The following is a 25,929-nucleotide window of genomic DNA, read 5'->3' on the forward strand; positions in this document are numbered from 1 at the left end:
GCGTGGCAAAAAGATGTAAAGCAACAGAATGAATATTCTATTCAACATATAAACTTTTTACTATTTTCTTCCATATGCAATCACTTTGTAATTTCCAACGTTTTGATTAATAACAGTAATTTAATAACATTTTTTTTCTCAGTAACTGATTACAATTATATCTATTTTGTAATTTAATTACTCTAACTAGTTACTCCCCAACACTGCATGTAATTAACATCATAGCATTTTAATGAATTTATAATGCTGATTTAATTATAACAATGCATCATGTTTGTTGATTATGTAAAATTGAATCTGACAAGTAACTGTTGAAAATGTAGTGGAGTAAAAAGTACAGTGCAGTAAATTACTGTCCAAGAAAAGTAGGCTTTAAATACTCTAAACTGAGTATATACACTTGATTACCTTTTCCAATCATTTTCTTCCACTGTAAAGACACTGAGTTTCGATGAGAGTCAATGGTGACAGTGTTTTTATACTGGCGCTGCCTCGGTTTTAGCGGGTGATATTCAAAATAAAGTGACGTAGTTTGTAGTATGCGCCAATGCCAACGGAGGGGGGCGTCTCCAACTATTTTGTTACAAACACGAATCCGGAGTAAGGAGTCTTTTTCCTGGGTATGTAACAGCTGCTTAAACTAAATAATATTAACAGTATTGCTGCTATATGGAGCGAACGGTGTTTATTTCGAAGCGGGAAGCGCGCTGTGCTCAGTCGCGCCTTTTGTGTCTTGAAATGAATCGCATGGGGGTTTATTTCATAAACGACTACAGATTAGCCTCAAACATAACGCGATAGATGGCAACATCTGCAGGACGTCATTTTGTCGGCTAGTAAACAGTGTCCCCCCGGGTTGTGTGGCGGTAATGTGAGGCATCCCGCTGCCTGGAAGTCCAAACATTTTGTCTGCAGCGTTGTGTGAGCATGTAATGGAGCGGTGGTGGCGGGGGAGGGAGGGAGTTGTTGTGGTGAGACAGGTTAGACATTTTTACTCTCGGCTGTTGAAGTAAACAAAGAATATGATTTGCTAAGAGCGAGCTGTCTGCATGAAATGGGGGAGAAATGGGGCTGCGTGTGGTTTGGGAGCGCGGGGAATGGCGTGGCTCCACCGTGCCGATGTTTCCACACAGCGAGTTCCCGTTTCGTTTGACTTTGGCATTGTTTAGTAAGGGCAACTGGATCGGCTCTTGTCGCCTGGAAAAGATGCAGCCCGCCTATAGGCCCTACTTCACCGTGCCCACAATCGTTCACGCACAAGCGCCAGTTACCAGATGATGCGTTTTGGTGTCTTTTGTTTGGAGAGTGCAGTCTGCAAACACACACGACGAGTGCAGGATCCTCCTCACCCTGTGCACCGTGTTGTTCGGTGTTGTGGGGGGATCTCCACAGTCCGCAGTGCGTTGTTTTTGCATGCTTTTGCACAAAAAATACTTGCGAAGCTGCTTGAAAACACTCCTATATCGTGCGTTTAAAAGCTGGTTTGTTTTTTTATCTCATGCTTAATTCGATCTGGAGCATGTTTTGCACACAATAATTTTGGGGAAGCCAGTTAGGATAGTCGTGGGATACTACGTGTGCAGCAGTGCCTCCGGTCGCTGCTGAGTGCTCTGCCCGGGCTGGAATGAGGAATCCCGGGCTGGTGTTGCAGCTCCGCCTGTCGTGGGCGATGGTTTATTTTGGAGGTTCCACCTTTTTGGGGTTTGTAATGATGGTTGCGTGCGCTGATTGGTTGAGGTGTCCACAAAGAGGAGGGACACGAGTGCAAAAGCGGACTCCCTCCTACAATGTCACGTGTTCGCAAACTCCAGGAAGTAGCTAGTTGTGTAGATCATTTCATGTCATTTCATTTTTTCCGGTCCGCTCATGTTAATGAACAACAGTCCGTTTTAGATTCAAAACACACTATTTCTCATTCATGACCGAAAAGTAGCAGGGAGACAAAAAAGACCCGCCCCTTTTTTCAAAACATATGTAAACAAAATACATAGATGATCTGTCAATTCCAGTTACTTAACAAACAAAACTGTCAGTAAACCCCCAAAGTTTAAAATATTAATACGTGGAGAAGAATCAAAGTCACCTTCAGCAAGGGGACAGATTCTATCGGACAACTTCAAATAGTCCAATTATTCTTTCTTTTTTACATTTTCTTACATTGAAAAATATTTATACAACCTTTAAATTTTTCTGTAGATAATCCCAGAGTTTGATGCCAACCACTGAAGTACACATCTGCTTCCATGCAAACTGGTGCTTTCCCCCTGTGCTCCTCATCCTCTCAAATAAAAACTTTTGTAAATTTTCCGGTAATACTCCGCTTTTGTCCTATACATAACTAGCGTCTGTTACACAATTAAATCTTTAAGTTTGAATAATCCCGATGTAATAAACAGTCTGTAAGTATATTCTCTTGGATCCACTTTATGACTCATTCTCACTGCTCTTTTCTGTAATATAAACAGATAGATAATAAGTCCAATAGATTGATAGATAGGACTCTGAAACTCTAAATATAACCAGCCATAGTGCCTGGTATTATGATGTAGCCTACATGGTTAGAGCAAGTCTAGACACTGTATTTTGTTGTACTGCTATGGTGCCTGGTTGAAAAAATGAGTTATAAAAGTAACTGTTGAATCTGTAGGTTTGTTATATATACCAGGCTGGATTGCCACAAAGTAATAATCTTGTGTGCCTGTCCTGTAGCGAGGCCATGTGTCAAAATCTAGTTTTAAGACCTTTGTTTTTAGTTTAGGGACTGTTTGTCATTTATGAGATGGGAGGTTGGTGGTGCAAAATGGGGGAGGCATTTTAGATATTTTTTTTTAAGCACTGGGGAAGGATTTTTGATTTGGCTTACACTGTGTTCACACTACAAGTGACAATGCAACAGCTACATTATCAGTGAGTGTTGCTCAAGTGCTTGTCAACGTACCACATTGTCATGAGCTTGTGTGCGTCTGCATTTGGCCAAAAAGCACCTTGATTATTAAGTTTGGTTTTATAAAAAATGCTTCTGATCAGTGTCTGATCCCCATTTTAACATCACTTTTTGCCATCCCATTGGATCCCCATGTGCGCATAAAGCCAGCTTAGCATCAGATAACTCAGCTAGATAACATAGAATCACAGCTAGAAACAAAAAATAAATTATTGGATAACGCTTCAAGGCATTGCTGTAGCGCTGAAATAAGTTGAGGCCAGCAGCGACAAGTGTCAGGCGTCAGTTTGTAGCCATGTCACCAACTTCCATTGAAAATGACCTGCCGCTTGTGTCGCTTGTAGTGTGAATGCAGCAATAGAGAAGTGACATTTAACTCTAATCGGTTGTGTATTGTATTGAATTTAGATACACTTAGAAACCCAAAATCTGCAAGTTGGCATGATTTTCTTTAAAAATCTCTAAAATCACAACATTTTTTAGTGCCAGAATCTGTGAAATATGGTGATTTATGGTGAAGTGACTGGAGTGTGACTTCATATGCGATTTACATCATCCGTCTCAAGTGATTTCTATCATCCCAAGCCACACTGCAGCCACACTGATGGGTAAAGTGCAGCCCCTTATGTTATGCTCACATGGTGCATTTGTAAAGTTGTACTACAAGGAGGACTACTTGTTTTGTGCAAAATACTATGAAGCTGCTGTAGTGTGTTATTGTGTTCACTGTACTTAATGGGAACTTTGAGGGAACGGGTCCGCCAAATAGTTAATCAAGCCATAAAAACACGCAACACATTAAAGGGAAAAAATCAAATTAGTTATGCTTTTAAAAGTACAAGTGGACGGCATTTATTCAGTATTCATTATTAAATAAACAAAGATGAACTGATATAATTAATATAATTGAATGTGTTTTTGTAAGGCGAGAAGAAAAGCCTGATGCTTCACTCTCAGATAAAAGATCTGAAGCATCAGGCTGATCTAATTATAGTTGCTTGACTACAATCATTAGCTAATATTATTGTAATATTACATTGGAAAAAAGTGTATGTGTTTGTGTACACTGGGTGAGAAGCCACAACCACAGGAATAAATATCCTATCTACTTATTTATTTCTATGGGAATGACATGTTGATGTGCGCATGGGCCTATCGGGCACAGGTCAAGGGGCCCAAAGTGCCAGGGGCCCTCTTGGCCCTCACCTGCAAAATGTCAGTTAAATTAACACATACCAGCCAAAAAGAGACTGACAGTGACCATTAAAGGGCCAAGTAATTGCAAAGAGATGAAATAACTACAAAAAGGGACTAAACAACCACAGAGACACAAAAAGGACTACAAAGAGACATAAAACAACCAAAACACACAAAATTACTTTGAAGAGACGCAAAGTAGCCTCACTACAATAAGTGGTAAAACAACCTCAAATTATGTATAATGTCTACAAAGAGACTCCAAACAACAACAATTACAACAAAAAAGAGCCAAAACCACTCACAAGTCTGCTTCTTGGTCCTGTGTAGAAGAGGTGGTGGGGCCTTTTGCATTGTCTCATAATCTGCCAGTGAAGTTATTGCAGTTGCTATAATAACCCATAGTAATGTGAAAAAAATGTGTTTTTGCCAGTCGACTTTTGGTGTATATATATGTTTAATATTTCTCGCCATACGTAAGCCATCCTGTTTTGTATATATTTATTATTTTATAAATGCAAAACATCCCTTTAAACATGTTTTAGCTGTGAAGGAGGATTATGTTGTGCAGGATAAAAGAATAGTGCTGCAGGAAAAAAGAGGCATATCACTTTTATTGGTCAAAAACACACTGAAAGTATAATGTCAAGACATTGCAGTGGGTCTTAAAGTTACCTCGGATGTTACACTATCCACATAATACAAGCGGGACTCCTCTGTATTGTCGCGCTTCAAGTCAAAATGGGCGTGCATGGCAACTGTGCGATAAATCCTTGACTGACAGCTCAGATTCACAACCCAGGCTCTTCGCCCCGCCCTGCTGCGTATCCTCTGAACGAACTGGCCAATAGTGACTGTCCGGGGGCGGGACTATACATGAAAACCCCGCCTCCCCCTAGAGCTAACCGAGCGGAGATTGTTTTCCTCTCTCGGGGAGATTTTCACTTTGCAGCCTCCAGCTTGCATTATTTTCAAATCACACGCCACTCATAAGTTGCCTTTAGCACAAACGTGACTTTGGTACCTTCCCCGGCCAAAGGTGTAGCGGTTAACCCACAAATAACGGATTATCAAAGCATCATCTGCGATCTTCAGCTTGCTATTTGGGAGAGGGGTGAGTTCATTAAGCAAGCTAACACAGCTAGCTACCGTTAGCAGACGTTTTAAGTACATCACACCGGGAAACGACGTTTCCTTGCATGTCACTTACTCAGAACTAGAACCTATATGAGTACTCTAATAGACCGATAGCCATTGCTCGCTTCAGATTCAACTAAACATACCAGATCGCTGAGCTGCATGTGCTTCCCAGCTAACCCCGGACGGTGCTCGCTGTCCGGCTAACATGTTGTTTACATTAGCTAGCAGCTAACTGGCAGCCCACAACCCCTGTCGACAAAACAAGTTCTCTGCGTGGTTTATAGAAAAAACCTTTTCGTTTACTTGTAAGCTGGATAGGGAGCCAAGCGGTTAGCAAGTCCGCTACTTTCCGAGCGTACCTGCTTGAAATGGAGTGTAAATTGCTGCACTCCTGCGCCACGCTCTAAATGGCGGGCGTGGGGGGGAAGCGTCGTGCTGTAACTCTAGGTCGGTGCTTGTGTTGCCAGGCCATAAAGGGGATGGTGAATCGCTGTTGTCTGCTAACGGCTGTTAGCATGTAGCTAGCAGACACAGCTGCATTTGCTTGGCTACAGCGTTGCTACACCAAGTGAAGTTATCTATAAATACTGCAGCGTCGCTTTCTTTGGCCGCGAGGATTTCGCTGTTGCACAGTCGGAAGCGTTTCTTGTACACTTTACTGTGACAGACATTGTGTCACTTTTGCTCGACATTCGCGTTTCTGAAATGTAATTTATTCTGCCCCGGTCGCCTTTCGTCTTACGCGTCGTTTGTCTTTAACGTTATTCACTCAGATGCTTATGGAGTTGTTGCTGTGTTGAGGAAGTTGTGAATGGCAGACGGACTCCCACGTTCCCACAGCACCTGTTTGTTGCATCGATGACGTAGGCTGTCTGTATTTCATTGGCTGCGGAGACTGAAGTTTTACATTCAGAGCATGCTAACGTTTAGATGCATTTGGTCATAGCTTGAGCACTGAGCAGTGGTGGATGAAGTACCTGAAAGCCACATTTGAGTAAATCTGCGTAGATTTTCCACCAGATTACTCTGGTAGAAGTTAAAGATACCTGTTAGCAGTGGTGAATGGAGCACCTGTAAGCTATACTTGAGTTAAAGCACAGATTTCATAACAGAAAATGCCTTTGGTAGAAGTTTTTTTTTAATGATACTAATTCTTTGAAACTTGTAGCAACATCAGTTGCTGCTTTCAGACACCTTTCACATGTACTTAAACTTTCAAACCCTTTGTGTATTTTTGTTTGTTTGTTTCAAAAACATGGGGGAAAAGGCAATGGGCAACCTGGTAAGAAATGTTGTGCAAATTGCAAGAAATAAGTAGATTCAGAAAGTTTCTTTAAAAGAAAAAAAAAAAGGTCAGGAAAAATGTTTAGATAAAAAAGAAAAACATTGGGAAAACTATATAATTCCATATTTAAAATTATAATTCAAAATTATTAGGCATTTTCAACACTTTCTATTACTCATATTTGCATTGTTTGTTTTTTCCCCTCGTTTTCCTCTTATTCTTTCTTAAACTGCTCATTGACTTCTTCCCATGTTTTTGAAAAATAATCAATACAATTTTCTGAGATTTCAAAGGGTTAAATAGTAGGGGTGGCCCCATGATTCAGTTCCATCATGATACTTCAGTCACAACACAATGTTATTGCAATTTTAAATGTTTAGTGAGTATTGTGATGTGATCTGTTTGATCAATCTATTTCTCCTTATCAATTGCATATTAAAGAAGAAACTTGGTCAGCATTTGTTTTTATCTTATATATTGAGTTTGGAAAAATTATGGAATTTTGTTGTGTAATAAAAGTGTTTCAATAATGTCCATCTGTGCGACAGTCTACTGGTGACGTAGTTGCTCTGTTGTTGCGTATGAAGCAGGATGGAGCTTCAGGTTGGAGGCTGATCGGCACATCTCTTGTGTTTACAATTCTGGCCACAGCGCTGTTGGCTCTGTCTGTCGGCAAATTCAACCAAAAGTGTAATCAGACACTTGAAGTCATTCTCAAATAACACACACAAACTTGATCTTATGTTAGTGTAACTTTGACCTAGTTTTAGAAATAACATCCACAAAAGCATAAAACAAACTTAAAATGGCACGCACAATTACAATTTAGTAAATCAATACGTTCCTGTGTAGTTGGCCTCTGTTAACCCTCAGGCGTCTTTGTGCCTCTAAAAGCATTGTGTGTTTCATTGGCTATATGGTCAGAGACCATGTAATCATTTTCTTCCCAAGCCAAACAAGAGAAGTGGCTAGCTGGCACTGTGTGTATCCATAAATTCACAGATGGAAGTAAAAAAAAAAATTACTGCCATATGCTCCTCAGCAAAGTATTGAATGAAATCAGGGAGGTGATTTAATGGATTCTGATAACTTGACAGAAGCTTGCCGGTATAAAATAAGGTCCATATGCTTTTTGTTTGCAGGTCTCTCAGCTCTTCCGAGTATGAGTTCATAATGAAGCGGCGACTGGAGGATCAGGAAACGGTTTTTGCGTCCCAGCAGCGGCGCCTCGCTGGCAACGCGGAGGCTTTCCAGCATCGTGTCCTGGCCCCTGCTCCAGCTCCAGCTGTGTATGAGGCCGTGTCGGACAACATGCAGCCCACAGCAGGCGTCCAGTACTCCGTCCCCCAGGGATACCAGGTATACTCCGCTTGTCCGCTGCAGATTTTTTTTTTTTTAAAGATTACTGACTTTTAGAATTAAAACTAGGCCAGATGCAGAAACAGTTTTAAGGCACCTGTCGCTCATAACTCATTTTAACCCCTGTCAGCTTGTGTTGCTTTAAATGATCCTTTAATCACAAGGTCACAGTGCTATCCATCACATATCCTAACAGAAATACTGATGTTAACTACTTGCCGTCACTGTTATAGGTGTCTCTGCTTTCCCAGGTTCCCACCGTGGCCCAAAACAGTGCCGGACATGGGCACACTCCGAGCCCAGCCGTCCATGGCGGGTCCCACCACCACAGCCCGGCAGTCCAGTCCCATGGGCCTTCAGTGATGTCAGGGCACAGCCATACAGCTGCACCTCAAGCCTCTGCACAGGGCCAGCAGTTCCAGAGGCTCAAGGTCAGTCAGCCCATCTTTTTTTGACAAGTTCTTATACCCCTTTTCCACCAAAATTGGTGCATGTTAGCGTTTTTTTTAAAACACGAAAACCTGCTAAAAATAGGTTATAATGTAAATAGGTTATAGACTCCTTTCCCATTGTCAGTAGTAGACAAAGTAAGTTAAAGTAAAGTTTAAATGCCACATTATTGATAAAAAATATATACATTATCTTTTAAACATTTAGCTGTGCTTTAAGGCACAGTTAGTGGGGAACCTATCAAATAAACACATTGGGGGTTTTAAAGAAATGTGTGTAATTTTAGACCATTAACTTTTTGCATAACTTTTCTTGTTGCTTTCAGGTGCTTTTTAAAAGTATTTAAAACTTTGAACAAATTGGTGAAGTTTCTTGCAAAACATAAAATAAAGGCAGTGAGCAACGTGTTGATTAATATTTCACAAATTAATAGATTTTGAATTCAAATAAAAAGCTATGTAAAAAGTAAAACCTACATTTATTATTATCAGGGGTGATTTCTTCTTTCTGCAAATGATTATAGTTTGGACAGGTTTTTTGGTTAGGTAAATGGCCTCTTTACCTGAATCACAAAAAAGTCCTAGTTTCCCCTTTAACTCTGGTTGTATGCATGTAGCCATGCAGGTGGTTCACAAGGCACATTTAAGCAAAACCATGCTGCAGTAGATTTTTTAATGTAACAGTTTATTACCTTATGTATTCATTTACTGCTTCTTTTCTCAGTGTCTGTCAAGATTTTGAAATTTCATGCTGGGGAAAATTGTCACTGAAAAGTTGTTCTATGTCAGTTCTTTTACTGTATAAATGTCATGTGTTTAATATCAGTTTCAAGACTGCTGCCAAAAGTGAATGTAGGAAAAAAAAAAGACTGGCGGTCAGACTGATGAAATTAACTTTCCCTCTTCCTCCGTCCCTAAGGTGGAAGATGCTTTGTCTTACTTGGATCAAGTGAAACTGCAGTTTGGCAACCAGCCTCAGGTCTACAATGACTTTCTGGATATAATGAAAGAGTTCAAGTCTCAAAGGTGAGGCCAGTGTCGCGATTTTACAGGAAAACACTGTGAATTCTGAGGAGGCACACGCACATTTGCCAACTTTGTGTTCAGAAAAGTAGCTTCATGGATAACTAATTTAATCAGTTCAATAAAAATAATAATGTATGTCCCAGAAATGATGAAAAGTCTTTTACAAGTCTTTTGTTATTCTTGAAATATCATGAAATGTTTTTGCACCTATAAAAATAATTAGCATATTTTCACTGACCTACTTTGATGAGGATGACCGGCCTGTTATTTCTGTCACAGATGGGAGCTAAAAGATGCATTTGTACAGAATGTAATGTCCAAAGAGCGTTACCTGCTCTTGGTTTGGTAAAACTCTTGACATCCTACAGTGTTGGCAACTCTTGAATGCACCTAAAGTCATATCCCAGGTACAGCAAGATGACATCTGATGCAATACAGCTGCTGCTGTATCCGTCAGATTGGGACATTAAATGAGGATGAAACTGTGACTAGGGTTAGGGTTGTTATAGAGAATGTAAATGCAAGGTAATTTAGGAGATTACTGTCAGAGGCAGCTCAGCACTGTTTGTCAAGTTTTTATAGTCATAAATATGTAATGAACATTATGTTTTGCGCCTGTTCAAACTTTTAAAGTTTAGAGTGTAAAGGGGCTTCGAACATTATGATGGAAGTATAAGACGGCCATTCGCTTGCCCAATTATGTCTCATAAGTTGCTGAAGTAGTTTTTCTTGTTGATATTATTTGTTACACAGATTTGGTGCTAAGTGAAGAACCAAGGAACGTTATAGAAGAATCCATGCTGTGATTTGTATCAAAAACATTAACATTGGGGGATTTTTTCCGCAATTAGATGAAGAGAGCTTCTGTTCTTGAAGTTGCTCAGAAACTCATTGTCGATATACCTATGAAAGCCATACGTCTTCTGAATGCCCGTGGTCTGTAGTTTGTGGTTGTATAGTTTCAGGAGGCTGCCATTATCCTAGAGGTCACAATGGTTCATTTTACACAGCGTGGTCTAGTTTCAGTAAATGGTCTCACTACAATGAAAGGGCCACTATGAGGACTAAGATCCTCATATGTGAATGAAATTGGGCTTATTGAATCCACAAGAGTCTCTGCTTTCAAGTCACACACAAGTTATGCCATTCCAAGACTGTTTAGGGAACCAAGTATGTATGTTTACAAAAAAAAAACATTAATACTGCACCGGACTGCATGTCTGTAAAGAGAAGACTTATGGGTACCCGTAGAACCCATTTTCAGGTATCTTGAGGTCAGAGGTCAAGGGAAACGTACATTTGTTGAGTCACAGTTATTGGTATTCACGTAACTTGTTGCAGTAATGAAAGGGCTTGTTTGGCTCGTACTTCTGTATTGAAGCGCTTACGCTCAAATTACAGACATGATTGACAGGACGAGATTCGGTGTATCTTTGAATTAATTCTGTCTTGTTTTGTATTTTCCAGTATTGACACCCCCGGGGTCATCAGCAGAGTGTCACAGCTTTTCAAAGGTCACCCCGACCTCATCATGGGCTTCAACACCTTCCTGCCGCCGGGCTACAAGATCGAGGTCCAGACCAACGACCTGGTCAATGTGACCACTCCTGGTCAGATCCACCACATCACCCCGCATGGCATTTCAGTCCAGAACATCCCCATAACAGGAGCAGCTACACAGCATCCGCCCCAGCTCCCATCTGCTGCCGCCACCACCGCCCCGCCCCTCCTGACGCAATCCACCCCTGCCAAGATGAACAAGGTGAGTAATTCACAGCACAAAGTGATCGACGGACACCAGCAGAGTTTTGCAAATAAAAAAGATACTGTTACACCCATCTCTACAAATATTCAAAGTACAAAAAAAAAATAGTGAAGCAGCATCTGCTTAAATACTCCTAAAACCTAAATGTCATGCTCTTTCTCAGCCTCTCCAGCCCCAGGCGTTGACATCGAGCAGTCAGAGCAATCCGTCCATCCCCGCGTACACCTCTCCTCGCTCCCCCCCCATGCAGCTCCACCCGCCACTCAGTGGGACCCCCACTGGGCCACCCATGCAGAACAACCAGCCTGTGGAGTTCAACCACGCCATCAACTACGTCAACAAGATCAAGAACCGCTTCCAGGGCCAGCCTGACATCTACAAGGCCTTCCTGGAGATCCTCCACACGTACCAGGTCAGTGTCTGTAACCGACACTCAGTGATACTCCGGTATACAATTGTATTGCGGCTTTTTCTTCTTCTTAATAAAAATGAGGCTTCCACAATGTGTCCGTGGGGGAGTGTTAGTACACTGTTCGTCTGCCCGAAATATGTTGTTAACATGTAATTTTCTGCAGCTAGGAATCTCAATCAAAATGGCAACAAAAGTCAGAAATTCTGTCTTTGCAGTCAGTTTCTTTTGCTGAGGATTCCCTGAGTTTATTGTTCAGGAGCTTTTTCCAGAAGCTGAATCATCCTCAGAGGTCTCTTCCTCCTTCAGTCCAATACACTCTCTGATAAAAACAAAGAATAAAGCAGTTTCGTGTTAAAAATCTGTGTTTTTCCAAAGCTGTTTGCCAAAGCATGGGCTTCCAGATGTTGGATGACTGTGACTTTATTCCATTAAAACAGAAGAAGATCTCAAACATACATCGTAAAAATGTGGCTTAAAACTAGGGGCGACCTCTAGCTCACCTGCATCTGGCAGAGTGTGCGCCCCATATAGGCTGAGCCCTCTGTGGTGAAATGACATGGAGCATCTTGTAATTAAAATGACAGATTTCTCTGAGTGTGAACATTGTTGGAAACATTTGGGCTAGTTTAAGAACACAACTCAACAAATGTATAACATTGGACGGTAGTTGTTTTTAGACATTTAATTCTGGCCCTTACCTCTCTTAAACTCTGAATACATCATATATTCAGAACAAATATAGAATATAGCAGACTTCAAAGTCTTACCCAGTGTCGCCACAGTTAGGAAGGCTTCAGAACTGAACTTTTTAATCTAAGCATACAAGGAAATTTTGAGCAGAAAGCACATTATCTTTTAAATGTATTGACATCAACAAGAATCTATGTGATTATGTGTACAGTGTTAAAAAAAAAAGAAGTGGAGTTCCTGTTTAAGGTAAGACCCGGTTGATTTGAAATGTTGCTGTTTCAGTGATTTAACCCTCTTAAAAGTGAGCTCAATTGCTTTAGCTTTGTTTGGGCCTGCAGGAGCAGTGGCACAACAAGTTCGACCCTATTTTCAGAAATGTCACCTTTTTCATCCTATTGGGGTTTGCAGGTCTGAAGAGCATTTTAAAATTAGGGGAGGCCTCTGTAACCTTTCACATTACTTAGCAGTAACTTCACAGTAAACTTGTGTTTGTCCAATACAGAAAGAGCAGCGTAACGCGAAGGAGGCTGGTGGAAACTACACACCGGCTCTGACGGAGCAGGAGGTGTATGCTCAGGTTGCCAGGCTCTTCAAGAACCAAGAGGACCTGCTCTCAGAGTTTGGACAATTTCTTCCTGACGCCAACAGTTCTGTGGTGAGCAGAGACCCTTTTCTTCACTTTAGTGCAGATGTATGAGCACTTGCTTCAGGTATGGAGTCAAAGAGTTGCTTTTAGGATGTGCTGTTTCTCAGTGGGTCTTATTTAGATACTATGCGTTAGTAAAACAGTCCAACCTCAGTATTCAACCTTGTTCATAAAAATGACCTGCCAGATTGATGCCATTGTAATACTTCTGGATATTCAGAAATGAATATAATGTATTCATGTTCCCTTATCTTAATCAGTACTATATCTTCTCCGTAGCTATTAAATAAGACCACAGCGGAGAAGGCAGAGTCTGTACGGAACGACCACGGTGGAACTGCCAAAAAGCTGCAGCTCAACAACAAACAGAGGCCCAATCAGAACGGTTGCCAGATCCGTCGTCATCCAACTCCAGGGACCACGCCCCCTGTCAAGGTACATGCATGCATTCTCAAATACCGCTGAAGCTTCAGTCGACTCCCGTTTTCTTTGTTTCCCATCTGTTTCTGTAATAATTGTATCAGCGTTCTCTCATATGCTGTTTTGCTACAGAAGAAGCCCAAGTTACTGAATTTGAAAGATTCCTCGGTGGCAGAGGCCAGCAAACATGGAGTCGGGACAGAATCTTTGTTCTTTGAAAAGGTGAGCTTTCTGTATTCTGTGTTTAAAATTAAATAGGTTAACATTTCTGTCTACCATTCTTACATTGGGTTCTCATTTCAGGTGCGCAAAGCCCTGCGAAGTGCAGAGGCCTACGACAACTTCCTGCGGTGTCTGGTGATCTTCAATCAGGAGGTGATCTCCAGGGCTGAACTGGTGCAGCTGGCTCTGCCCTTTTTAGGGTGAGTAGTCAGTCATCTCACCTGGAAAATTACATCAAGTTTTTTCCTGCCCAGTTACACCATATATATATCGTTCACATGTTTCTTACTGAATTATGTTATACAGAAAATTCCCCGAGCTGTTCAACTGGTTTAAAAACTTTCTGGGATATCGGGAAATGTCCCACATCGAAACGTACCCTAAGGAACGGGCCACCGAGGGCATCGCCATGGAGATTGATTATGCTTCCTGTAAGAGACTTGGCTCCAGCTACAGAGCTCTGCCCAAAAGCTACCAACAGCCCAAGTGCACCGGCAGAACTCCACTTTGTAAAGAGGTAAGAATGTAAAAGTTAAGAGTAGACATTAAAAAGACTTGGACAAGTCATACATTGCATTATCATCTGTGTGTAATCGGTCAAGTTTTAGGCATTTCTGCTTTGACAGCGAGAGATATAGACAGGAAAGGCAAGGGAGAGGGACACAGTTAGTCTAAAACTCCACATCAATGAGAGTGTGGGCCCTTAAATATGACGCAGTGTGTGTTTCTTCTGTGTACAGGTCTTAAATGATACCTGGGTCTCCTTCCCCTCCTGGTCTGAGGACTCCACGTTTGTCAGCTCCAAGAAGACTCAGTACGAGGAGCACATCTACAGATGTGAGGATGAACGCTTTGAGGTGAGCAGCAACATTAAACATTTATGACTGGACTGCTGATGGGGTGAAAATTAATTTATTCCCATAGATGTTATGTTTGCCTTTTTCAGGACTTCTTTTTCTTTCTCATCTTTGTTTTAAAACATCCCTGAACAAAGACTTTTGAATTTAGGTAACTCGCTCAGTGGTGAACAGCATTAGATATTATACAGCAGGAGCTTTTTAATTAAAGATAAAGGGCATTCACACACAGCATTGGATATTAAAACTGTGCTTTCTCACCCACAGTTGGACGTAGTTCTGGAGACAAACCTGGCTACCATCAGAGTCCTGGAGACGGTACAGAGGAAGTTGTCCCGCATGTCAGCGGAGGAGCAGGCCAAGTTCCGCTTGGACAACACGATGGGCGGCTCTTCAGAGGTCGTACACCGAAAGGCCATCCAGAGGATATACGGAGACAAGGCACCCGACATCATCGACGGCCTGAAGAAAAACCCAGCTGTGTCTGTCCCCATAGTGTTAAAGAGGTGAGACCTACTTCTAAGTTGATATTTTTTAATTTCCTTTTTAATCAGCTGCTTTGTCTTTTAATAAATAGAAGCTTTTTTTTTCTTGAACTGCAGGTCTGTTTTGTAGTTTTAAATGTGGTAAAGAATCAGTCAGGTGCATGTACGCAAACACAAAGATTCACAAGCTCTCTGTTTACGTAGTGCAGTAAATGTGTGTACAGCAGCTTGTTTCAGGGCCAGACTGAGGCTATGAACACCAGCTTATAAACTCACTAATCCACACAGGGGAGGAAAAGCCAATATGATGCTGGAGTGGTGGATTTAAAAATGGCTCCTGAGATTTAATGTATGTTTTTATATATTTATTTTCTATATATTTTATATACATTCTCAAATTCTATGAAGGGATTTGAAAAGAAGACTTTTAACAGGATTGTTATTCGGTACTCCTGCCTGAAATGCATAATGTTGCAGCAGATGTTTGTTTCATGTGGCGACGTGAACTAACAAAAGCGATACCTTTTGTTGTAGTTTCAAAGCTGCAGATTTTGGTTTCAAATGTATTTCAGAGATTGTGTCTTGTTCATTACTTGAATTCTCCTCTAACCAGATTAAAGACCAAGGAGGAAGAGTGGCGGGAAGCCCAGCGAGGCTTCAACAAGATCTGGAGGGAACAGAACGAGAAGTATTACCTCAAGTCTCTCGACCATCAAGGCATCAACTTCAAACAGAACGACACCAAAGTGCTTCGATCCAAGTCCCTGCTGAATGAAATCGAAAGCATTTATGACGAGGTACATTTCTGTCCTTTGTACCTCAGTTGAGTACCAGCACTAACACTTACCATCGCTTTTTTATATATAAGATAAACTCCACTCTGAGAAACTGAATTTCAAATAGGAGACTATCGGCGATACTGCATAAAAATCTGAAAGGACGCGGTAAACTCACTACCTATGCATCAGGGAGATGAACCCAGTTATATTCCCTGATATTGCTAAATTGAAGTTTTCCGAGCAGAAATCACTGAAACAACATTGGTGTTGTGTGACGTCTTTGAGAGTATTTCTCATGTCACAGAAACCCCTGAGAGTCAGACTGTTTTGGATGTTATTAACACACTGTTGGTGATATGTGTCGCTTTTGTTTTTGTGCTCTGTACTGATCTGAGACTCTTAATCCCAGCCCCGCCATTTCCTGTCAAAGCCGGCGGTGTCGGAGTTATGGCACTAAGGTCCCCGAAGACCCCCTGTAGACAATAATTGTTTGTTTTTAGGTTTATAATATGTACCAGAGTTCCAGATTATGTAGGATATCATTACAAAAGATGTCCCAATCAGGTTTTTTTGCCCCTGATCCCAATTCGAGTCATTTCATTTTGAGTATCTACCGATACTGAGTCCTGATACTCCGATACTTCTGTTATAGTAGATAATACAGCTGCACAATGCATACTTAAAGTGAGCTTCTTTAAATGTATTAAGATCATTCCAATATCAGACAAAATCATTGGTTATGTGCATCTAAAATGCTGAAATTGAATTATTCTTGCTATGCAGCGCCAAGAGCAGGCGTCCGAGGAGAACGCCACTCCACCCATAGGCCCCCACCTGACGCTGGCGTACGAGGACAGCCAGATCCTGGAGGACGCAGCTGCACTCATCATCCACCACGTCAAGCGGCAGACCAGCATTCAGAAGGAGGACAAATACAAGATCAAGCAGATCATCTACCACTTCATCCCCGACATGCTGTTCTCCCAGCGGGGCGAGCTCTCCGATGTAGAGGAGGAGGAGGAGGAAGAGGAGATGGATCTGGAGGAAGGCGCCTCCAAAAAGCACAACGGCGTCCCTGGAAACAGAAGCCCCTCCAAGTCCAAGCTGCTGTTCAGCAACACGGCGGCACAGAAGCTGCGTGGCTCAGACGACGCTTACAACCTTTTCTACGTCAACAACAACTGGTACATCTTCCTGCGGCTGCACCAGACGTTGTGCTCGCGTCTGCTGCGGCTGTACGGGCAGGCGGAGCGGCAGATCGAAGACGAGGTTAGGGAACGAGACTGGGAGAGGGAAGTCCTGGGACTGAAGAAGGAGAAGAACGACAATCCGGCCATCCAGCTGAGACTGAAAGAGCCCAGTGAGTAACAACAGACACCCTCTCATGTTTTATGTCCTTTATTAAACAGTACTGTGTTGATTTTGTTTGCTCTTGAGCATAGATCCTGTTTTCATTGACTTTTTTCACATTCTTGCTCCCTCTCACATAATTCACATTCCTTTTTTGTCCTAGAGAAAAGTATGTCAAAAATGTTTGGAGGCTTATTGCAAACAATGGACATTGCAAGAGCAGGGAATGAATAGTTGTATTGAAACTGATAGATAAATAATAACACGAATAAACAGTGAATGATAAAAACACAAAAACTCACTGTATATTGAAGTAGGAAATCACTGTATTTGGAAAATTAAAACTGCTGCCAAAATGAGCAATACTTGCCAAAGTTGATTGCTTTGGAACTCTGTCATGTGCGGATCCACTCAGCCATCTGATTTTTGTCTTTATAATGTTTCCTCTCTCCAGTGGACATTGAGGTGGAAGATTACTACTCCGCCTTCTTGGAGATGGTGAGGAATTTGTTGGATGGAAACATGGAAGCTTCTCAGTATGAGGACTCGCTGAGGGAAATGTTCACCATTCACGCATACATCGCCTTCACAATGGACAAACTCATCCAAAGCATTGTACGGCAGGTAAGCATCTTTTTGTTGTCTCCCCTCCAGTTTTCGTGTGTGTTATTTGGCAGTTGCATTAAAGGGATGCTTTGGATTTTCTGAAGTGGAGCTATATGAGGTACTTATCCATAGTCTACTGTATTACATACAGTAGATGGCAGTCAGAGCATCCAGTGTTTGGAGAAGCGTGCAGGACTACTGACACGAAACTAAGCAATTACTGCTGTGGACGGGGGCAGCAACAAACCATTTAGCACCCATACATGATTGAGTCACCAGAGCCAGAATCAAATTCGGAGCCAGAGGACACTGACCTGCCCAAAAAACAACCGTGTTCTTCTCAGTCTGTAACAGAATAGTAATCTCTATTTATTTTTTCAAACAACAGAACTCAACGTCCCTTGTTCTTGTATAGTGTAGAGATGGAGCTTATGCTCCATCATGTTGTCAAGCAGGCTTTTGTTCACGCCCAAAAAATCCTGAACACAGAAATGTTGGAAAATCTCTGGACTTCGCCACACTTGCAGACCTGCAGACTATGTTTGCGGGACGGGAAGCCTGTGAGTGCTGCGGACTGTCCAAATCTACAATTCATCCAGTACATAAGAGGCCTTAAGGGGACTTTCTGTAGACTTCCAGAGAGTCTCGCTCAGGGTGCAGACTTCATTGGACTTGGAAGGTTTAATTACATTTTATAGCAAATCGGACATGATGCTCTAATTTTTTCCAAATGCCAACTAAAAAACTAAGTAAACTTATATGTTGCTCAATTGAAATGTTAGGCCAGAAATAATATTCAATCACATCATGGCACAGAAATCTGCAGAAAGTTAAATAATCTAAATTCATTGTGTTACTGCAGCCCTCTCTAAAGGCTACAAACTCTGCAGTGTAACACCAATATACACGCGAAGAAAAGTGACTGAAAAACAACAAAAGAAGGCCGTCCAATGTTGGTAATATCCAAATTATTTAGTCACAGTATCCTTATTTACAAACATTTATGTGTTAAATGTGTGTAGCCTGTATGTTATATAGAAATGTGTGATATCATTTTTTTCTGTCACAAAAAAGCATTTACATGGGACAGAATATGACAGCAGCGATCACCGTGTGCATGATTGTATTTGGTGCCCGAAAGTTTCCACGGCAACGAGTTAAACAGACTCAAGGCCTTTCTGTCAAGTGTTTTCTAACATATTTAATGTGTACAGGTATAAATCTTTATCCTATATTTAAACTTGCTGGTAAGCCAAAAGCGGTCACGGAGGTCTGTGGCCCGGCTTTGCGCCGCTTCCTCCTGTCAAAGGAGGTATCCTGCAGCTCTGCGGAGCTCTGTGGCTGGCTCTCAGGCTTCAAGACGCTTCCTGGCACTCTCGTCTCCTTTCTAAACCCAGCGTTCACACCCAGATGAGCTCTTAAGAACCTAAATTTGACACCAGTGGATATAATGCGAATCAGTACTCTGTAGTACCAGTGTTATTCTGTCATCCTTGAAAGTATTTAGTACAATACCCAACCCTAAATACAAACAAACTAACTTAGTGAGTCAGCAGTAGACCGACAGCTCAAAAGGATACCGGTGGCTTTCAGGAGAGCGATATAGCGGCTCAAGTTTCGTATCAGAAAGGGCTGTCTGACGGAAAGATGAAAATATTCAAAATGTAGGTGTATGATTGTATGATTAAACTGATATAAATTTTTTTAGGGGGCTAAAATGCTGCTGTCCCTGTCCACTGCAGCACTTTGCTTAGCTTCCGTGTCAGTATTCCTGCCTGCCACTTCAAACTGGGGGCGAGCTGACGGACATCTATTGTATGTAATACGCTGACTATGGATAATTACAATCCCACTTCAAAAGATCCTAACTCTCCCTTAAGCCTCCGTTAATTCCGTGACATTAATCTGGACACTTTTAATTAGTTGTATTCAACTTCAAAACAATTCCCTTTCTCCATCCAGCTCCAGCACATCGTGAGTGATGAGATCTGCGTCCAGGTAACGGACCTCTACCTTTCAGAGAGCGCGAATGGTGCCAGTGGAGGAACCATGTCCACTCAGTCTTCAAGGAGCTCTGCGGAGGCCATGTACCAGCGAAAAGCTGAGCAGCTCATGTCTGATGAGAACTGCTTCAAGGTAAACACATTAGGCTCATACCGTCTTTGTGAGATGATGCAATTGGATTAGAGGAGATGAAACATAGTGCAGAAGTTTTAAAAAGATATGAAAATTATTAAAGTTCATGTAAGGAGAAGTACTTAAAATTACTTATTTTCCACAAGGCTGCAAGAGTGGCTGCTTTAATTAATCCAGATATGGAAGTTTGTTTACTGCAGAGAGGAACTGAGACCGTGAGGATTTCTCGCATTGTTTTCAATTTAAATTCTGGTCTTGGGTGTGTTCTTAACCAATAAATCTTCTCCATGTTGAAACAAATTAAAACTTGCTGTACACAGTACTCAGTAAGGAGTCTATTGGCATCTAAAGTGTCTAAAATGAGCTCTAAAAAGTTTACAAATCAGCCAGCCTGAAAAACATGAATGTGCTGTCTGCAGTTAACCAAGTATTATGAAATGATGTCATTTTTAAGTTTTACTCATAGAGCACTGGCTGTGTGTAAAAGCAGCTTCGGGCCACGTGCCATACACAAGCACATTCCCCTCTGATGTACTTTGAATGCTTCATTTTTTGCTGTTGATAATCTGCTCGCTTCACACAAGTTTGTGTAGTTTTGTCCAAAATGAAACAACCAGATCCAGTGTCGAAACACATTTTTTAAAATGAAATCACTCTGCAGTGTTTTTTTGTGGCATCGTTTAGATGCACTCTAGTTAGATAGAAAAGAGAGAAATCTCATGAAATACAGTCTAAACATGTACATGATGTTGTTCTCTGCTTAATAAAAAAAATCTTTTTTCTAAGTTGTTTTAATGGACTAGGGCCCAATCCCAAGTACACTTTACCCAAAATCCAGTTATTTTTATTAGTGTTAACACTGTGTAGCGTTCCTGGGCACGGGGCGCTGACCTGGCTGGAGTCCACTTGAAAAGATGATTTCAGGTACGGTTCATGTGTACCGTACATATCAAATGTGAACACCAACTGTAATAAAACAGTGAAAAGGATTTAATGCGACACTTGGGAATTTTTAAACAGATATGCTACAACGGTCGCAGGTTCGATTCCAGCCTCGGCCCTTTGCTGCATGTCATCCCCTCTCTCTCCGCCTTTCACACTGGAACTGTCCTGTCAAATAAAGGCGAAAAGCGGGTGTGGGGGGGTTGTGCTTAGGCACGGTACTACTCATTCATACCTCAGATGAAGATTAAGTCGAAATGATTCTGCACTCCAGCCTAAGATGTTGATGTGAAGTGACCTGGTTTGCACCTCAGCCCTCTGAGCCTTCATCTAATCCTGGCTTTTTTTTTTTTTTTTACCGGTTGAATTATTTTTTATTCACATTTTTTTTGTGTTTGTCACTTTCTCAGGTGATGTTTTCGAGGAACAGAGGGCAGGTGCAGCTCACGGTGGAGCTTCTCGACACAGAGGAGGAGAACTCGGACGAGCCAATGGAGGCCGAGGTAAGAGACTAGTAGACTGTCGATTTTAAGGTTTGGCTCGTTAGCAAAGAGCCACACAATAATTTCAATATACCTATGTTTTTGTTTTTTTGGTACTTTTACAACCTAGTTCAGATTTTTAACACATGTAGAGCCTCTGTGATGGCTGATAAACTGCCAAAATGAGGAGTTGTGCAAATTCCCAACCACAGTGTTTTGGTAATTCTGGTGTCAGCGGGGTACAGTGTGTACCTAATCTGTCTGAAATTTATGTTATACTTGTGCTCTGTTTGCAGCGTTGGTCTGATTATGTTGGACGCTACTTAAACCCTGATTCCACCACGCCTGAGTTAAGAGAGCACCTCGCTCAGAAGCCAGTTTTTCTTCCCAGGTGAGTTGTCTCATCAGGTCATCTATTTTTCAAGAATTTACAAATCTGTTTTTTGAATTGTGAATGTAGTTTTATTTCTTTCTGACTCAAAATAGGGTGATGTTAATGGTAAGAATTTCTTTTTTTTACTACATCACATCCGAGTAAGCAGTAAGCTCAACACATCTCCAATGAAAGTCAAATGCAGAAGTCGAAACATGAGTCCTTTTGAATAAATTAACTCCAAACGATTTGTTCCGACACATTGCTCTCATTAGTCACACTCATTATGTTTGTGTCTGCGCTTGTGAACCAGAAATCTGAGACGGATCAGGAAGTACCAAAGGGGTCGAGAGCAGCTGGACAAGGAGGCGTGCGAGGGCGGCAAGAAAGCCATGGAAAAGGAGAAAATGGAGTGCATGTTCAAACTCAACTCTTACAAGATGGTGTACGTCTTTAAGTCTGAGGATTACATGTACCGACGCACTGCCCTGATGCGAGCTCACCAGGTATTCACTGCTTTTCATTTCTGCTACTCTAACCCTCCACATCACTGGACTCAACATGACAGACTCAGTTAAACTGGGTTTAAGGTGTGGGAGGAGCAGTGAGGGTGGTTTCTCCCTGAGTTCATGTGATTGGAGGATGTGGGTTGGTCTTTATTTAAACATATTCATCTTTATTAAAAATTCACAGCTAAAAATACATTTAGCAAAGAAATAGGCTTTCTGAAATCATTTTTTTTAAATGCATTAAAAACAATGTTTTTTTGCAGCATCTGCAAAAACAATTTTGTGATGCAGATGTAATTAACCCAAAAATGTATAGTTCATATTTTTTTTAAACATGTATGAAATCATATCAAATGGAGATTGGCAAAATGAAATCTGACTCAATAAGTCAAAGTCAAGTTTTCCAATGTAAACATTGAGTTTATTATTCAACGTTTAAGCTCTCAGAGCATTTAAATGTACTTTTTTAAGAGGAGATAACTCATAGAGAATTACAGGTAATTTTGCTAATTACAACAATTTCCTTCAGGTTGAAGAATTAAAGACTGACTGTCTTTTACTTCAGCATGATTCTGTTTCCTCCTCAAACTGTTCAAAGGAATAGACATTATAGGAAACACCTGTATCCACTTTCTTGCAGAGAGCACAATAAGAAGACTGATACTGTTGTCATATCTTAACATGTAGATATGGAGCTGGAGCCAGCAGACGGTTAGCTTAGCTTAGCATAAAGACTGAGGTCAGGAGAGAGCAGTTTTGTCAGTTTACTGTGCAGGTGTGAGAATGATATCGCTCTTTTCATCAAATTTCTGGCAAGACCGCAGTCTCAGTAATTTCACTGCCATGCATATCAAACTGTATGTCACAACTCGAATGACAGTTGTACTTTGGTGCTTTTCTCTGATGCAAAAAGCTCCTGCGGTCACATTCAGACTTCAGACAAAAGTGGTCAAAAGTAGCACTTTTTTTTACTCTTATGTGACTCAACTATTTTCTCATAACAGTAAAAACACCACGTCACCAGGAATCAGATCTTTTCAGTTTTGATTTGGTCCACTTTCATATGCGGTCCCAAAAGTCAATTAGCAGGTCTGATTTAGTTATTGTTCAGAATTGGTGTGACCTTTACACCACTCTAGATCGACATTAGTCACAATTTTGCACTGGTGAGAGTCACTGTGCACACAGATACATAAGTACTGAGGGTCTGTTTCAATGAAGCTTTTCACATCACATTCCCAACACATCCGGACCCATTGCATCCACACACACCTCCTCAGTGTAGCAGCCATTGTTCCACAAAAAAACAGAATTAAAAATGTTGCTCTTTTTATCCTCAGCCTAGTTTTCTGCTTACAAATTTGCTGACGTCCATTGCACTAGAGGTGCAACTAACAACTATTTTCAGTATCGATTAATCTGCCCATTACTTCCTCCATAGATTGATTAATGGTTTTTAAAATAAAATGTCAGAAGATAGTGGAACTTTCCAGTGCCCAAGGTTTTTTTTGTCTGACAAAGTCAAAAAATCGAAAGCTGCTCAGTTTATTATCATGTAAGAAGAAAAGCATCAAATTCTTACATTTGAGATGTATGAAACCTGCAGATGTTTGGCTTTTTCTCCTTCAAATTTTGCTAAAAGTTTTACTCACAGTCAAAATTGTTGCCATTTAATATCCCATTGATCCATGAATTAACTAATTGTTGCAGCTCTACACAATCTATATGTAGCACATGGCAGGGTAGCTATGTCAACATGCTTTTTTTTTTTTAAATCTTAAAAAAAGCACTAACCATGTACTGACTGTCTCCAGTCACTTTAGAGTCTCAAACCCTGAGAGTGTAGATGTCAGCGACTGCCCGCAGAGTATTATAACAGCATCTGGTTTCTCCTCAGTCACATGAGCGGGTGAGCACACGACTGCACAAACGCTTCCAGGCCTGGGTGGACATGTGGGCTAAGGAGCACGTCACCCGCGACATGAGCGCCGAAACCAATAAGTGGCTGATGGGCGAGACGCGCGACGGTCTGTTACCCTGCACCACCAGCCGCCATCCAGAGATCCTTCACTTCATGAACATCAACAAGTACCGCGTCAAATACGGCCCGCCCAGCAAGGCGCCGTAGCCAAGAAGAAACAGGAGAGACTGAATCCTTGGGGTATTGGGTCTGAAGTCAAACAGGTCAGGAGTCGAGGTAGGAACGAGGGCTTATTAATGTGTTTTTAAGGCCGACATGGGAGCACAACTAAGCTAGCTTACCGTGTACGTTGCACCCAGGGCGGCAGGATTACTGATTTTTACCAGCGTTTTTAGCTGGGCCCATTTCTTCGCAGGGCCTTCGGTGCCAAAACTTAGGAATCGTCATGATCCAGTCACAGACCTGAGCTCTTACCAGCACTCGAGCCACTTCTCAAACTTCCCTGAGCCTTTTTTTTTTTTTTTTTTTTAACGAGGCTTAGTGGCGTAACAACAGTGAGCCTGTGAGAGATAGAGTGGTGCTTTTTTTGTACTTTATCACAACTGAGCTTCGGTTTCGACTGACCGTTTTGTCTGAAGCCATCAAGAGTGAGAGCGCTCCATTGAAATCAGTCATACAGGGATTTCTTTATGATAGTGTTATCCATGGAAAACAATATGGTGGACAAGTGCACTTATTTAGAGAGGAAAAAAAAGTTTTGTTTCCCAGATTGAAGGTTTGAAACGGGAGCACAACAACATCTAAGAGATCTGGTTCGGACATTCCTGCGTTAAGGCCAAATCACAATTATGTACCTATCGCTAGACGGAAAGAGGGTTTCCCTTTCCAGAACACATGGCAGCATTATTAGAAACTGTGCCTGAGCCCCAAACAGTATTGTCAGGTTAACATCAAATAGCACTGTTGCATTTATGTAAAAAAAAAAAAAAAAAGACAAAAAATTACCCTTACAACACTGTTTGGTCTCAGACTGTAAAATTGTATAGCTTTGAATGTCAGTTACTGACATGTATTCCAGTGTATGTGTTGTGTATATATATTATATATAGTTCTATTAACACAAATGATCCTCGCCGCCCTGGATGTCAACCTTTTTAAAACGCCCTCTGCCAGTACACCAGCTCGCACACACACACACACACACACACACACACACACACACACACACACACACACACACACACACACACACACACACACACACACACACACACACACGCGTCTCATTCTGGGAGGACTGTCCACATGCCGCTCACATTGTAAATACACTGTACATAGTCTCAGACTTTTTATGACAGATCTGTGTTGTTGTGCTAGTAATACTTTCCAAGCTTACTGTGGACTTTAGTGATAAATGGCTAAAGTTAGTATGTATATGAAAAAGACAAATGCAAGACCATTTATTACAGTTTTTACCAAAGGGAGTTGATTATAAAAATAGTTGTTTTCTTCCCCCCTTTGTGTGTTCCTTTATGTCTTCTCTTTTTAATTTCTGTAGTAAAAACGTGGAAAAGTAGAAATGTATCCAGGTCTTTCAGTTTTTATATATGAGATTCTTTTTCTTCTGAATGTGACATTTGGTTGGCTAAAAAAAAAATCACTGCCCCCCCTCTTTTGACAACCAACACCGTCCGTGGCGATGGTGGGACTCATTTCATTTTGTCTTCAGATGAATGGACTCCACAACGGTCTCACCTTGTGATGCACGCTTCCCTCCCTGGATAGATTTCTGCTGCAAACATCACCCCACAACCATATTTTTGATAATGGAAAAAGTCACACGAGCATGTCTTTAGTCCCTTTATTTAGACATTATTTAAAGTAATAATAAAAATGACATTTGTAGCCTAAGGAGCCCTTTGTGGAGTTGTTGA

At 41.3% G+C, this 25,929-nt stretch overlaps 1 protein-coding gene across 3 annotated transcripts; it reads left to right on the forward strand.

Moving 5' to 3' along the window:
• Positions 1-554: 554 nt before the first annotated feature.
• Positions 555-25,906, forward strand: sin3aa (SIN3 transcription regulator family member Aa). Of its 3 annotated transcripts, none has more exons than XM_042495862.1 (21): positions 555-620; positions 7,709-7,925; positions 8,159-8,356; positions 9,294-9,400; positions 10,868-11,162; positions 11,329-11,577; positions 12,770-12,922; positions 13,193-13,348; positions 13,466-13,555; positions 13,637-13,755; positions 13,862-14,072; positions 14,296-14,412; positions 14,680-14,918; positions 15,511-15,694; positions 16,460-17,036; positions 17,481-17,650; positions 19,595-19,768; positions 21,121-21,213; positions 21,489-21,583; positions 21,879-22,071; positions 23,972-25,906. In XM_042495862.1, the coding sequence occupies exons 2-21, from the start codon at positions 7,740-7,742 to the stop codon at positions 24,200-24,202; spliced, it is 3,837 nt and encodes a 1,278-aa protein (XP_042351796.1). In that variant the 5' UTR covers positions 555-620; positions 7,709-7,739; the 3' UTR covers positions 24,203-25,906. The 3 variants fall into 3 exon arrangements, with proteins under 3 accessions (XP_042351796.1, XP_042351795.1, XP_042351797.1); XM_042495861.1 differs by lacking the exon at positions 555-620 and adding an exon at positions 5,063-5,255; XM_042495863.1 differs by lacking the exon at positions 555-620 and adding an exon at positions 5,063-5,255 and having other exon boundaries at positions 8,177-8,356.
• The last annotated feature ends 23 nt before the right edge of the window (positions 25,907-25,929 follow it).

The sequence above is a fragment of the Plectropomus leopardus genome, chromosome 11, assembly GCF_008729295.1.
Source record: "Plectropomus leopardus isolate mb chromosome 11, YSFRI_Pleo_2.0, whole genome shotgun sequence".
Lineage (NCBI taxonomy): Eukaryota > Metazoa > Chordata > Actinopteri > Perciformes > Serranidae > Plectropomus > Plectropomus leopardus.